The sequence below is a fragment of the Mauremys mutica genome, chromosome 13, assembly GCF_020497125.1.
Source record: "Mauremys mutica isolate MM-2020 ecotype Southern chromosome 13, ASM2049712v1, whole genome shotgun sequence".
In the NCBI taxonomy this organism is placed as follows: domain Eukaryota; kingdom Metazoa; phylum Chordata; order Testudines; family Geoemydidae; genus Mauremys; species Mauremys mutica.
Window position 1 is genome coordinate 31,919,088 of NC_059084.1, and position 13,541 is coordinate 31,932,628.

The window sequence follows — 13,541 nt, forward strand, 5'->3', positions numbered from 1 at the left end:
GCAAACAGTCTTCCAGCAACAAGCGCACAGTGCAACTGTCACTGCAGCAGGGACCTTTGGTTAAATTTTTGAACCCTGCAGATAAGAAGTCTCATATCTGGAAGTCCACTCCTTACTTAAAATCCCCAGTGTGTCCTGGAAACACCTGTCTCCTCATGAAGTGCATCTGTACAAGCACAGTTCCAGCTGAGAGGTCCTGGATTTACTTGGCTGGAGGGGATGTGGGGAGAGGCAGGAGGTGAGCAGTGCTGGCAAAGCTGTGGAATTCCTGCAGGAACAAAGATGTATACACCAATATTGCAAAGGAGATGCAGAAGCCTGGATACAGCAAGGATGAGGGCCAAACCCAGGCAAACGGAAGGAACTGAGGCAGGTTTAGCAGAAGACAAACAAGGAGGGCAACAAAGTCTAGTGCTTCCCCCAAGAGCTGCTGTTATGTGCAGTGTGATGCCAAACTGAGCAGGGATCCCCTCACAAAGTGACAGTGGCCAGACTTGCAAGCTCTGGAGGAGGGCACCCAGGACCTGTGGACTGGGGTGAGGGACATGGATGATGTCAGGCTGCTCAAGAGCCAGGACTTCTTTGAGGCTCAGCTGAACTTGGAGAGTGAACGGATTAGCGATTAGGGACTAAGGTACGTTGTAACTTCATGCCCATTAATGCATGCCTTTATTTTACATTCTCCAGGGCCCTTACCCCTTTCGAAATAACAGCTGACTGTGAATGGACAATGAACGAAGAAATTCTGTTTTTAAAGTAGCCAATTTATTTTAAGAGCACGAACTGGCAGCACTAACCAAAATCAACAGAAAGAAAATAGGAAAAAGCAGCCAACAAGTATTCTCAAATGCATATGTTTGCCAATTCTTTGCAAACAAGCATTCAAAGTACATACTTTTGCAGGCCATGACTACCCTGTAACCAAACAAAATTCAATATTCTGCAAATAGAAAAAAGCACTTGCACTAACTGTAAGCTACACACAGACCAGTGAGTATTCAAACATGCATTTTCTGCAAATGCAATGTAAACTGACTGGATGCAGGCTTTCAAGTCCAAAACACATTACTTGCATGCTGTGGTTAGATTCAGGAAAGAGGCAGAAACAATGTGTGGTTAGCTTGCACAGGCAGTCACTTCTGCCAATAGTGCAGAAGAGCATTTATCTTGGCCCACACAGCTTTCCAGTCTTCTGGCATTTCACTGAACTTTTCAAGCAAATACTGTTTGATCTTTGCCTGGACATTTCTAGGCAGACCAGCCTTGTTTCTCCCACCAGGGTAGGGTACTGTCTTATTCCATTCTACAAGGACCTCTCAGGGTATTATTGCTGCAAAGAGACCAGTACCATACAGCCCTGGCTGAACAAAGGCTCTTAAGCAGCTGCAGTCTGTGGGCCTTCGATACCATCATAAGTGATGTCTACTAGGATCACTATTGCCTGTAATAAGTTTTGCAGTCTTTATTACACTATCCTTGAAGTTCCTCTGCCACTCACTGGGTTTGAAGAAGTGCCCCTTGTGACGGGTTTGGTCACAGAGACTCCCTCAAGACTGTCACTAGATGTGCTGGGATACCACTGAGAACAAACCCCCCTGCCAGAGAAGGCTTCCCCCCCCCTTTCGTCTTGCTGAGTGAGACACTCCAGTAAGCTACAGCACACCCCAAGAGGTTGGGCCATGCTCCCCTGTAGTTCACAGAAACTAAAATTCACTTGGCCCAGGGGCTTCTCAGTTAACAGGGACTTTCCCAGCACCCAATAGTCAGTCTTTCTGGGAGCCTAAACCCCAAATTAATCCATTTTACTCTGTATAAAGCTTATACAGGGTAAACTCATAAATTGTCCACCCTGTATAACACTGATAGAGATGCACAGCTGTTTGCTCCCCCAGGTATTAATTACTTACTCTGGGTTAATTAATAAGCAAAAGTGATTTCATTAAGTATAAAAAGCAGGATTTAAGTCAGGGGTCTCAAACATGCGGCCCGCGGAGCTCTACCCTGCGGCCCGCGGAGCTCCCCAGGGCCGCCCAGGGGGGGGGCAAAGGGGGCAATTTGCCCCAGGCCCCGCAGGGGCCCCCAAGAGAAAAGCGGAGGCTCCCGCCTCCGCCCCTCTCCTGGAGCCTTTTTCCCCCCCCCTTACCCCCCTTACCCGAGCGCGTCTCCGTCCGAGCGCCTGAGCCCCGGCCCGCTCCGAGCCGCGTGGGGAGGGGGCGGGGCTGGGAGCTCTGGGCTGAGCGCTGCGCTCGGCGTGGAGCTCCCAGCCCCGCCCCCTCACCACGCGGCTCTGAGCGGGACGAAGCTCAGGCCTCGCCGGAGACGCGCTCGGGTAAGGGGGGGGGGAAGCGGGAGCCGCCGGGGCCGGGCCTGGGCCTGGGTGGGAAGCGGGACCCGCCGGGGCCGGGCCGGGGGGGGGGGAAGGGAAGCGAGACCCGCCGGGCCGGGGGGGGGGGGGAAGGGAAGCGAGACCCGCCGGGCCGGGCCAGGCCGGGGGTGGGGAAGGGAAGCAAGACCCGCCGGGGCCGGGCCGGGCCGGGGGAGGGAAGCGAGACCCGCCGGGGCCGGGCCGGGGGGGGGGGGGCGCGGACGGGAAGCCAGCCCCGCCGGGCCGGGCCAGCCCGGGGGGGGGGGGGGCGCCGCGAGACCCGCCGGGGCCGGGCCGGGGGCGGGGGGGCGGGGAAGGGAAGCGAGACCCGCTGGGCCGGGCCGGGGGGTGGGGGAGGGAAGCGAGACCCGCCGGGGCCGGGCCGGGCCGGGGGGGGGGAGAAGGGAAGCGAGACCCGCCGGGCCGGGCCAGGCCGGGGGTGGGGAAGGGAAGCGAGACCCGCCGGGGCTGGGCCGGGCCGGGGGGTGGGGGAGGGAAGCGGGACCGGCCGGGGCCGGGGTGGGAAGCGGGACCGGCCAGGGTGGGGAAAAGAGGGACCCGCCGCCGCCGAAGCGCAGCCCGGTCTTCGGCGGTGGGGGGCCCCTTCTGTTCCGGGACCCGCTGCCTAAGTGCCCCACCGCCAAGCCACCAAACAGCTGTTGGTGGCGCTTAGCACTTTCCAGGAGGGAGGGGGGAGCAGTGGGGAGCCGCGCGCTTAGGGGAGGAGGTGGAGAAGAGACAGGGCAGGGGCGGGGCCTCATGGAAGGGGTGGATTGGGGGTGGGGCCAGGGGCAGCAAGGGGGCGTGTCAGTGATGCGGCCCTCGGGCCAATGCACTAGTCCTCATGCGGCCCTCGGGGTCATTTGAGTTTGAGACCCCTGTCCTAATCCAACCCCAAGCCCTCTCCTGCACCCTAAACCCTTCATTTCTGGCCCCACCTAGAGCCCACACCCCCAGCCCAGAGCGCATTGCCCTCTCCCCCACACCCTAACCCCTACCCCAGCCTGGTGAAAGTGAGTGACAGTGGGGGAGAGCAGGTAATGGAGCAAGTGGCGGGCGGGCCTTAGAGAACAGGGGTGTTTGGGTTTTGTGCTATTAAGAAAGGTGGCAACCCTATACGCCAGTGCCATGGCAGAAAACGTTCCAGTGTAAACAAGGCCTTTATTAGAGCTGGGCAGAGACAGGTGGCCATGACTGAGCAACAGTCATGGCACTGGAGTGGGGACCCCCCCAGCCCTGCGCTCCAGGAGGGAATGGGGACCCCTCTAGCCAGTGCTGATCCCCCCCTTGCCCAGCACTCTCAGGGGTGTAGGGACCCCTCTGCCCCAGCACTGAAAACCCCTCTTCCTCCTCATCCTAGGGCTACTGGGGAGAAGAGAAGGGTAAGACATTTTACTTCTAGTTTAAATATCCAAATTTAACCTTTGACCTCTCTATTGCGGGTGCTGCTGACCCGAATTTCGCGAGACTTTGTGCCTACGGGAAGGGAGCGTACTTTGGCGGGGCCTATTCCTTATTCTCGCGATTGTTCTAGTCTGCTTCCGGGTGTGGTGTCTCGCGAGATTCGTGTGTCAAGGACGTGCTCAGCCTTGTTTGTTTTGTCTCAGTGTCGCGAGAGCCCGTGCAACGGGCTCTGGGCGACCCCGTGCGTGAGTGCGCGGAGCTCCCGAGCAGCCGGACGCGGCGGGCGCCATTTCAGGGAGCAGTCGCCGCCGCCGCCGCCACCAGAGCTGGGCCGAAGCGGCCTTTAGTATCCGAGCCGCCCCCTTTTCTGAGGGACTCGCCGCCGCTGGGCCTATCCCCGTCCCTAGCGCCACCGGATCCCGGGCACCTGAGCCAGAAGCGCAACCCACAGCAGCGCAGGTAACCGCGCGGCCCCCGCCCGCTCATGGCCGTCCCGTTCCGCGGCCGTGTTCGGCCCAGGAGCCTTTCCCGCCGCCGCATGAGGGGGGCCGGGGGCAGAGCCTCCTCTCCTGACCGGGCCCTTTTACCCAGTGTTCTCCGGGAGGCTTCTGGGCCATCTTCCCAGCCGGGCCCGCCTTCCCGGGGAGGCCCCTGGCCCGAAATCCCGGGGGCGGTGGGGCCTCAACGGTTGTTACCCCCCGCATTGGAGGTGATGCTGGGGAGGCCGCAGCTGTTGGCCTGGCTGGGACCCTGGCTGTTCCCATGGCCACGTAGTTGGCGAGCTGGGCCTCGGCCCAGACTGTCCCTGGCGTAGCTGCTGCCGCCAAGGCCGGGAGCGCACGGGGCTCCCCCGCCTGAGCGCTCCGCGCCTCCCTGTGGGGAGAAGCTGCGCGAAGGACCTTCCGGAAAGTTGTTTCTGTCCGATTGGGATTTTAAATCCGAGTCTGTGGGCTGGCGGCGGGAGGGCGAGTGCCATGGGCGCCAAACCTGGGCTAAGTTAGATGCTGGACAGTCTAAAATTAAATCATGTTTTGTTACCACCTATTGAACTTAAGTATCAACATGTTGGGGAAAGGCAGGTTTGGCCTGGCCTTGGCCAGGAACACGAACACAAAGTGTGTTTGTATCCATTGTTAACTAATATTGCTAACACAAGGTAGGTAAGGCAAGTGGAGCTTTGATTCCTTGAGGTAAACCCTGCACTCAACCCTAGTGCCTTTCTTGACATAGTAACACGTGTGAAAACTAAAAACTGTTTTGCTTTGACTAGTGTCTTACCATATTAACTAAACACATTGTAAGAAAATACATTTATTTCTTGGGGAATTTGGTGAAGATATTACAGCTCACAGTAGACATCCCAGAGACCTCCCAGAGGACTTCCAGCAAAACTGGGAAGGACTAGAGTTAATATTTCTGAAATTGCTAAGGTGAAAAGTGAAGGTAGGGAACATCATCTAGGTCTCCTTTGTACATCATGAAGAAGCAAAAAAAGGGTAGGACGACAATACAAAAATTACTTTGCAGTTTATAATTAAAGATTATACTAACAGTATAGGCAGGGTTTGCACCCATTGCAGCATTGTGATTGGCAAAGAGTTCCACAGGTTGACCATGCGTTGTGTGAAGTACTTCTTTTTATTTGTTTTAAACCTGCTGTCTATTAATTTCATTAGGTGATGCCCTAGTTCTTGTGTTATGAGAGGGAGTAAATAACATTTCCTTACTCACTTTCTTCACACCAGTCCAGATTTTATAGACCTCTATCATATCCTCCCTTAATTGTCTCTTTTCCAAGAGGAACAGTCCCAGTCTCTTAATCTCTCCTCATATGGAAGCTATTCCATACCCTTCATCATTTGTTGTTGCCCTTTTCTGTACCTTTTCTAATTCCAGTATATCTTCTTTGAGATGGGGCGACCAGATCTGCATGCAGCATTCAAGGTGTGGGCGAACCATGGTTTTATATACAGGCATTATGATATTTTCTGTTCTATCCCTTTCCTTTTCTGTTACTTTTTTGACTGCTGCTGCACATTGAGCAGACCTTCTCAGAGAACTATTCACAATGACTCCAAGATCTTTCTTGAGTGGTAACTGCTAATTTAGATCCCATCACTTTGTATGTGTAGCTGGGATTATGTTTTCCAATGTGCATTACTTTGCATTTATCACCACTAAATTTCATCCGTTATTTTGTTGCCCAGTCATCCAGTTTGGTGAGCCCCCTTTGTAACTCTTCGCAGTCTGCTTTGGACTTACCTATCTTGAGTAATTGCAAATTTTGTCACCTACTGTTTTTCTAGATCATTTATGTTGAACAGCACTGGTCTCCTGGAGGACACCACTATTTACCTCTCTACATTCTGAAAGATGACCATTTATTCCTACCCTTTGCTTTCTATCTTTTAACCATTTCAGCCAACCATGGAAGGACCTTCTCTTTCTGAAAATCTAAATACACTATCCATTGGATCACCCTTTTCCACATTTCAGTGGGAATCATCATTGAAAGGAAGTGTTTCTAATGGGGTCCCACGAGAATCTGTTCTTGGCTCAGTGCTAGTCAATTTCTTTGTCAATGATCTGGTTGAAAATATGAAATCATTGCTGATAAACTTTGCAGATGAAGTGGAAATAAGGATAGGTCGCACTGACAGATTTGAATCTGTTGGGAAGTTGGATTTAAACACATTTCTCTTAATACTGGTAAATAAAAAAATAAAGCATATATGTTTAGAAAAAACACAAAGGCCATATTTACAGGAGGGGGGACTGAAAAAGATAGAAGGAATCATGGTGGATAACCAACTGAACATGAGCGGTTGATGAAATACTGTGGATAGGAACTAATGCTATCCTTGGATGTACAAACAGGAGAATATGGCATAGGAATGGGGAGGTAACTTTACTTCTGTATATGATGAGACTGCGATTGGTATACTATGTCCAGTTCTGATATCCTCTCTTCAAAAAGGATATTGGAAAAATTGAGGAGGCTTCAGGGAAGACAGGAAGTATGAGGACTGGAACACTTGCCTTGCAGTGAGTAATTTAAGGAATTCAATTTATTTTAGCTTGCAGAAGAGCAAGTTTTAAGAGACAACTTGATCAGTTTAAAAGTATCGGGTGCTAAGGGCTCTTCAATCTAACAAAAGCATAACAAGTCCCAAGGGCTCGAAATTGAAAATCTAGATGACATTCAAACTGGAAATAAGGCACGTTTGTTAACAGTGAGGGTAATTATCATTGAACAGCTTCCGAAGGGATGAAGTGAATTCTTCATCACTTGAAATCTTTAAATCAAGATTGGATGTCTTTCAAAGAGAGAAACTAGTTCATCTGCAAATTACTGGGCTTGATTCAGGAAACACATGGACACATTCTCTGGCTATGCTATGCATAATGGCACTTTCTGGCCTTGGAATCTATGAAACTTGAACATTTGCAAAAATCCAAGTTTTAAGTAGTTTGCATACATGTCCCTTCTCTGTTGCTTAGGTCTTGCTTCTTTTGGTAACTGGTGTCAAACCTTTCTTCAGTTTGGTGTAAGACCTGAATTTCTAATAAATAAGCATATTTGGGTGTAGGGAGAATCTTTCTGACATTCGTTGTCATAAAGAAGTAGATGGCACACAGTTCTTTTCTTTGAACTTTCTCTTCCATTCATAGCCATGACTTAGCTGGTGCTTATATTGCATTCTGTACGGTCAGCATGCAGGTTGCATTCCCACTGCAAGCACCTTCCTGATTCTTCTCCATGTGATGTTTCTCACTCAGAATCATTTTAACAAGGTCCTTATTAGTATGTAGAGTTGGTCAATTGACTGGTCCAAAAATAATTGGTCAAATATTTTAAAGTGCTAACTTATTAGAACAGTAGTGAGTAAGACTATGGTTTCTAGTAGGCTTAGCCTTTGATTCATATGCCTAATTACAAGAAACAGGTTATTTAATAATTATCTAACTTGGAAAATGTGAAACAATGAAATTAAGTTCTTAAAAAATGAAATAATCATTGCTACTTTTTAAAGCAATGTTAGCTTCATATTTAAATGTGAACAAGACTGAACAATTACAAAAGAAAATGGAATTAAACAGGAAACACACATATAGCAACAGGGTGGATTGGATTTAAATCAAATTGATTTAAATCATGATTTCAATCACTAGTTAGGAAGACATGTTTTAATCATGGATTTCTACATAAAAGTGCATTCTTGTTGACTGTTATAACCTTAATACATATTCTTCACAACTCAGAGATGGATGTAGGTTTCATTTTTAGAAGGTACACACTATACATTTTTAAATTGATTTTTTGGAAAACATTTCAGATTAGTTTTACAGCTATATCAGAAAATGAATAACTATTTGAAGCGGATAGTTCACCTCCCAATGACTTCATAAATATCTCCAATTCAATATTTGGAGGATTTTCTTGCCATGCTGTATTAGGAGGAGAACATCACCAGACAGACATTTAAATTTTTATTTAATTAAAACAATGACGTTATATATTCTGGGTTTTTTTCTTCAACAGCAAACATATAAATTAAAAGCGTATGAATTTTTGAATTTAGTTAAACATTCAAGTTTTTTTTAAATCAGGTTTGTTTTTGTTAAAATTGTTTTGAACTAAAATAGTTAAATGAAATATATATTTTAAAAAAACTCAAAAATTAAATCGACCATGCCAGCCAGGTCAACATGAGAAACTTGGTCATCTTCACCGTCATTTTCCTGTTTGTTCATAATCTGGAAAAGAAAAACAAGCTTTCCTGCTTTTTCAGGTTCCAAACAGTTTCTCAATTTCTAATGAATTGGTCCAAAAGAAGAAAATATTCTTTCTACACCAGCAGAAGAAGATACTGCTGTTAAAAGTGAGATTATCAGTTCAACAGTCTTTGAATCCAAGTTCTTAAGTGACTTCCATCAGTTCACTGGTGTGACTTTCTTTAAAACATCATCAGCAAACATATTTCTTGAATGGTTCACCCTGAGCTCTGAAGTTTGTTTATAGTTGGCATTATGGCGGGGTGATTGCTGGATGTCCATGTCTTAGCCAACTCCTCTTCTTCAGCAGTTAAGGTTTGACCCTGGTACCGAGTATTGAGAATATTTGCAAGAAAATGAGCTGCAGATAGTGCTTCTCCAATTAGTTTTCTTAATGTTTGTAATTTAACTCTGTCGTTGCATATTTCTCTTTTTAAGATCTCACTCAGTTCCTTCCAGATTTCAACAGGTTCAGCAATAAAACAGCTATTTCCCTGCATTTTGTTCAAGGCTACAGAAATAGGCTTCAGGGTACTCAGCATGTGTTCAACATTTCTCTTAAGCCCAGTGTTGAGAACTTTGTGATAGTGCCATCTATTTTTTGACAATTTTGTTCAAAAACTGTCATCAGATTAGGCCAGTTCTTGATATAGTGCTCAAAACAGTTCACTACTGAGTTCCATCGCACGTCTTGTGGGAGAGTTAGCTTGATTCCTCCCACTTTTTTCAGAGCAGCTGCTGCAAAGTGGTTATTACGCAAGTATTTTGCAATTTCAACAATATTGGCCTTTATTTCCGGTACACTGAAGTATTTGCCTAGGAGATGCATCAAATGAGCACTGCAACTGCATGTTATTAGCTTGGGACTCTTCTAAATACTTTCTTCTCATCTTGGATACATTTGCAGCATTGTCTGTGACCAGGCTGCGTGCTAGACATTTGAATTTTTTTTCACAGTTTGTTATAGCTTTTACTGCTGCTGCTTGTAAGTATTCTGCTGTGTGTGCATTTCCTGGTGTATCAATTGTTTCTGTAAGGAAGACATTCCCTTCTTCTGTTGTCACACAAGCACATTGTGGACATTGCTGTACCCATCAAGACTCAGGTTAACAATTTCACCCTCTAGACCTTTTGCACACTGCTCAGTTTCTCTTTCATACACTTTATGCAGCAGTTTGCCTGCGACATCTACTCTGTTGGGTGGACTGTATCCTGATCTTAATGACTGAACCATGTTAATAAGTGTGGGTTCTCAGTCATAAGGAAAGGAGTTTGTTGCATAAACAAACTGGGCAATGTTTTCATCAGTTACCTCTTTTTGTAATCTGCTGGTTCTTATCACAAATTTATCTGTGGTTGTTTCTGGATGATGGAGTTTTTTTTCTTTTTGCTACAGGTAATATACTGTGGCTATGTGACATACATGATGTGACTGAAACACTATAATTGGCAGAGAACTCTGAAACTATAGAAAATGATGGTGATCTTGAAGGTGGATACTCTTCAGAATCCTGTATGTTGAGGATGGATTCTCCCAAACAAAATAAGTCAATGCTGTTATTTAATTATTACCATACTGCTCATTTAGTATTACTCATTGAATTCACTGACACTCAGTGCTACATTAAAGATGAAATTGTCAAAGGAAGATCTACCTATTTCAGCTATTTATTTTTTATCACAACTGCATCTAAAATGAAAGTACCATAGAGTAACAACTATACTTTTTGCTCAAACATGAGAATTCAAGAATAGTGCAGAAGGAAGACAGGCAGTCCTTAAGAAAGAAGTAAGAAATAAAAATGTTAACCACCCTGAAGATCCTGCATGGTCAGACATGTTCCTTTCATCATCTTCAAGGCAGCTTCCTCCTGAGAAGGGACACTTCTCGTGACGTTTCATTCAGGCTAACCAGGCCTTGCATTTCTTTGTTGCACTGTTTACATTTTGCATGCATGCCTGTCTTATTCACAAGTAGAGGAACTTCATTTAAAATATTCTCAAACTGAGTGTCTCTTATGGCCTGCTGCCATTATAGATTTTCCCTTCTAATGAGAGAATGATATAATCTCAAATCTATGAAAGCTACATGCAGAAAGACCTCCAGACTTCTGGAATATTCTGCTAAAAAAGTTTCACATTTGTTTCTGCTCCCTGTCCCTGCCTTCTCACATTTATCTCCAGATGACCTCTCCTTGTCCAGATCTATTCTGCCCCAACAATCTTCTATTAATTGAACTTTTTGAAACTTTGCACTTTTAGAGAGAGGTAAGGGATTGATTGGGTACACAAATCTGCAGAGGGACAATAGGGTTGAGATCTGTTATTTCTCACCTCTATATATTATTTCTTTATTTAAAACATTTTTGCTGTTAACAAGCATTTTATCTCTGGAGACGCAAATCCAGTTTGAGAACTGCAAACCTAAGCATCTCTGATGGCAACTTCTAGACTGAGCACTGAGTCCCATTGGGTAGATGGAAAGATTAACCTAAATCAGCGGTTCCTAAACTTTAACAACCTGTGAACCCCTTTCGCTAAAATGTCAAGTCTTGCAAATCCCCTCCTAAAAATGAATATTTCTGGGGATTTCCTCATTTACCTGAGTATAAATTATAAAAGCAATGATCTTGGAAATATAAAATTTGTTTTTATGACATGCTTATTACACACTATTATTTATCATTACAGTATTTTTATTATATTATGAAAATGGCAACACTCTTCCAAGATCTCACTTTCATAGCTTGTATCACTTTGAATAAGCCTGTTTATAAGACAAGGGACCTATATTTCATCACATATCGGATGTGAAACAGCATGAAGGTATTTAAGAAGCCAACTCAGAGTTCCTTCTACACAAGCCTTTACGGTCTTGAGCAGTCCAGGCAAACAGTGCACGTTACAACAAAGCTTAAACTTGTTCTTTATAATAATTTTACAAACAATACTAGCTGCCTATTTAATTTTAAAAACAGCAAAAAATATCCATCTCCCTTCCCGTTTCTTATAAGAAGTCTTGAAGTTTAAATCTCCTCAGTGTGATAGATATGCTTGCTTTGATCTGCTTAACTCTTGGAAGTCCAAGGACTGCGGGTTGCTGGCCCTGTGCTGCCCAGGGTCTCTAGGGACAGCTCTGTCCACCATTAGGGAATTTTTCCCTGACAACCCCCCTGTAACATTTCGCAAACCCGTTTGGGAACCACTGACCTAAATAATTTATACAGAAGCCCCTGGAACTGCATACGGTTGGGTCCCTAATCCATGAGCTGTTGGAACTCATTTACAAAATTTTTCTTAAACATTACATGAATATGTTCTCATACTATAGAATTTATAATCCCTATTCCACGATGAGATATCTTTGAGCTCTAATGTATCTTAATTAAAACCATCTTTAGAGCATCAAAGTATTTTATCAGAAAAATCCAATTTAAATCAAAAACTGATTTTTTTATTTAAAAAAAAATCATTGGTTTTCATCCACCCAGTATAGCAATAATAAAAGAGAAATTTTAAATGCACTTATGTTAGGTAGGCAGCTCAATGGCAGTATGCCTTTTCTCTTTGCATTTGGAGAGGAAGTTTAATTATTGTGAGCCCTTCTCCCCCTTTTTTCCTTTTGGTTAATTTCTGTATTTGTCTAGTCAGTTTAGCTTGTATGCCCTTCAGGGCAGGAATGGTATCTTTTAACTTGTTTAATGTGCTTTGTAATTTGCCATATGCAGTGATGGCCTTGCAGACAAATAAAGATATTCATTCGTACATATATGCACAATGTTTGTTGTAGAAGATTCCAGCCAATCAAGATATTCAGCTTTCAGTTAGTTCGCCTTTTTCCCCAATATGTGGCATTAGCATGTAGTAAAGTGATCAAAGACATTGATATAGGCTTGCTAACAGATAAGACATCATGATGTAATCAAAAAGAGAGTCCTCAGGGCATTCTTGATGGAATATTTAGCAGTATTTGACAGCAGTCAGTTGACCAGCTTGCCAAGCCTATTAGTATGTATTGTAACTAAAAATCATTTTGTGAATTTGGCGTCTTCCCAACATTGGCCTTGTCACCAACAGTACAAGTGCCTTGGGAGCTATTAGAGATTGATATAGTTTATGGGCTCTTTTCCTGTCTGATGGATTTTGCTCTTCCTTTCAGGTGTCCTGAAAAATGGCTGACGATATTGATATTGAAGCAATGCTTGAGGCTCCTTACAAGAAGGTGAGAAAAATGTGCCAGTGAGGTGTTGTACTTACCTTAATTTAGCCTTATTCATGAAACTACTGCTGAACTGTAAACTAACATCCCTGGAGCCCTCATGATTTATCTTATTGGAGATGCATTACATGTAACTTGCAAATAAATATATACTGTTAATGTAATTATATTGTGCAGTAGTTTCACTTCAGCGTGATGAATAAATGCCCATCTATCTCTCTTTGTAGACTTGCCTAACGATATCTCACCTCTACTCCCATGAATTCACCTTTGATTCCAGTGTGAACTGTCAATCATAAGGTAGTAATTGAGTGACGTATCGCTGTACCGTGGTCCCCTAGGTAAAAAAAACAAACAAACAAAAAAACAATTACTCGCCTAAAATTACCAGCTCCAGTTTGGTATAGCAACAAGGTGAATGCAGTGTTTGGGAAAATAGCAGGGTTCCAAGAATAACCTTTTCACCAGTCCGTGGCAAGTAAATCTTTAAATAGTCTGCTCAGTGCAAGAGGCGTATGACCATTATTTTTAACATAGAAGACTGGTGATGGTTAATCTTTTAACAGGGCAGATGGAAATGAATTGCTGAGTGAAAGAACTTTCCAAAATTCTTGGATCCCTGAATAGATACATTCTTAGCAAGTAAAAGACAGTATCACAGTCTGCAGTGTCATTCTAAAAATAGCCGTTGTACTCTTCTGTTTTAGTTGTTCAATTAGGAACTACCAATTTTGACACAAAATTCTGTTAACTTCTGAATGACTAGAATAGTGATGT

General features: G+C 44.8%; 1 protein-coding gene across 2 annotated transcripts in view; it reads left to right on the plus strand.

The window, feature by feature from the left end:
* Positions 1-3,945: 3,945 nt before the first annotated feature.
* Positions 3,946-13,541, plus strand: part of RBM39 (RNA binding motif protein 39) — a 48,611-nt gene continuing 39,015 nt past the window's right edge. The window contains exons 1-2 of one of the 2 annotated variants that reach the window (XM_044985114.1): positions 3,946-4,228; positions 12,705-12,767. In XM_044985114.1, the coding sequence (XP_044841049.1) occupies positions 12,717-12,767 (51 nt within the window). In that variant the 5' untranslated portion in view covers positions 3,946-4,228; positions 12,705-12,716. The remainder of the gene's footprint in view (positions 4,229-12,704; positions 12,768-13,541) is intronic. The other variant, XM_044985113.1, reaches the window with a different exon arrangement.